Raw genomic sequence first — 1820 nt, forward strand, 5'->3', positions numbered from 1 at the left:
CCCTGAGGGACTAAAGCAACCCCATGGCCCCTCACAATTCAGATGTCTTGGGGACTCTTGGAGCTGATCAGGATATAAAACAGGTTTCAGTTTTTCACACACTGAGACAGAGGTTGGAGGAGCTCCCCTGACCCGGTATATCTTACTGTCTTCTGAAATGTGAGTGGGTTTTTTTTCATTTTATTTGTTATGTTTTTTTATGTGTATGACTGTATTGCCCACATGTGTGTAAGTGATCCTCTGTCATCCAATGCCCCCAGAAGCCAGAAGAGGGCATCAGATCCCCCGAGACTGGAGTTACAGATGGTTGTTAGCTGCCATGTGAATGCTGGGATTTGAACCCTGGTCCTCTGCAAGAACTGCCAGTGCTCTTAACCTCAGAGCCATTTCTCCAGCCCTGTGAGTGGTAATTTTAAAAGTATGCCTTGCTAACATATACAAAATAAAAGAATGGAATTATGACAAAAGCCTATGAGAGTCATATGACAGTCACCTCACAAAGGAGGAAAGCAGATGAGCAAAGAAAGCTTTAAATGCACAGCACTTCAGCAATGCAGTCCTCACCGTGGCTGGCCCGGAAGACTCCTCACAAGGGGTGTGCATTCTCAGAAGAAGCTCTAGATTCTAAACAGGTGGCACTCCTCCTATGACAGAGCTTGACTCAACCCCAAGACCTTCCTCATGGCATCCTTAAACTCTGTGTTCCTTAGACAATAGATCAAGGGATTCAAGATGGGCGTAAGGACAGTGTACAGAACAGAGATGAGCTTGTTGGAGCTCTTGCTATCAATAGCCTGAGGTCGCACGTACATGAAAAACAAGGTTGTATAGAAGATGGTGACCACAGTGAGGTGGGAGGCACAGGTGGAGAAGGCCCTCCATCGACCTGTGGCTGATGGGATGCGCAGCACAGCCAGGGTGATGTGTCCATAGGAGAGAATGGTGGCCAGGAGTGGGAACACCAGGATGATGAAGGCCAGGATGAAGTCTACCAGCTCTGCAGTAGAGAAGTCTGTGCAGGCCAGCTTGAGGATAGGGGAGACATCACAGAAGAAGTGATTCAGGACATTGGAGCTGCAGAAGGTGGCACTGGAGATGAAGTAGACCTTGATCACAGAGATTGTGAAGCCACTGGCAAAAGAGAAGGCCACGAGCTGGACACACAGCCCAGTGGTCATGATGACTTGGTAACGCAGGGGGTGACAGATAGCCACAAAGCGGTCATAGGCCATGGAGGCCAGGAGGACACACTCAGTGCACACCAGGGAGCTGAAGAAGTAGAGCTGAATCATACACCCAACAAAGGAGATACGTTTCCTCTGCAGGAGGAAGCCATCCAGCATCTTGGGGATGATGTCGCACACGTACCAGATCTCCAAGGTGGACATGATGCCCAGGAAGTAGTACATGGGCCTGTGGAGGGAGACACTGTTCCAGACAGTGAGGATGATGGCAATGTTCTCCACCAGCACAAAAAGGTAGATGAGTAGGAAGAGGAGGAAGAGCACGTACTGCAGCCTAGGGGCCGTGGGGAAGCCCAGCAGGATGAACGTGCTGACCTTGGTAACATTCTCCCCTGTCATCCCTCTGTGCCTATAAAAAATCGAAAGAGAGTGGGGAGGGCCCCAGGTGAGCTGACAGGGAGTATAGGGAGCCTGACCTACAGATGAGATTGACCTAAAAATAATATGTCACATCTCCAAGCACCGGGGAAAAAGAAACATATGCCTGCAAATTTAGGGCTTTACCCAGGATGATGGCTTCCCAGTGACTTTGATCCTGGGCTGTGGCATAGACAGTCTACAGCCCCTCACCACAAC

The 1820-nt window shown here is 49.6% G+C and overlaps 1 protein-coding gene across 1 annotated transcript; it reads right to left on the reverse strand.

Moving 5' to 3' along the window:
- Nucleotides 1-644: 644 nt before the first annotated feature.
- LOC103730861 (olfactory receptor 6B2-like) lies at nucleotides 645-1583 on the reverse strand. Its single transcript, XM_008829171.1, has one exon. It carries the CDS (start codon nucleotides 1581-1583, stop codon nucleotides 645-647), a length of 939 nt encoding a protein of 312 aa, XP_008827393.1.
- Between the last annotated feature and the right edge of the window lie 237 nt (nucleotides 1584-1820).

This window comes from Nannospalax galili, unplaced genomic scaffold (assembly GCF_000622305.1).
Source record: "Nannospalax galili isolate Female #2095 unplaced genomic scaffold, S.galili_v1.0 scaffold453, whole genome shotgun sequence".
Taxonomy (NCBI): Eukaryota; Metazoa; Chordata; class Mammalia; order Rodentia; family Spalacidae; genus Nannospalax; species Nannospalax galili.

Bases quoted from the DNA above. Each gene is read 5' to 3' on its own strand.
- LOC103730861 (XM_008829171.1), bottom strand. From the start codon at position 1,583: ATGACAGGGGAGAATGTTACCAAGGTCAGCACGTTCATCCTGCTGGGC.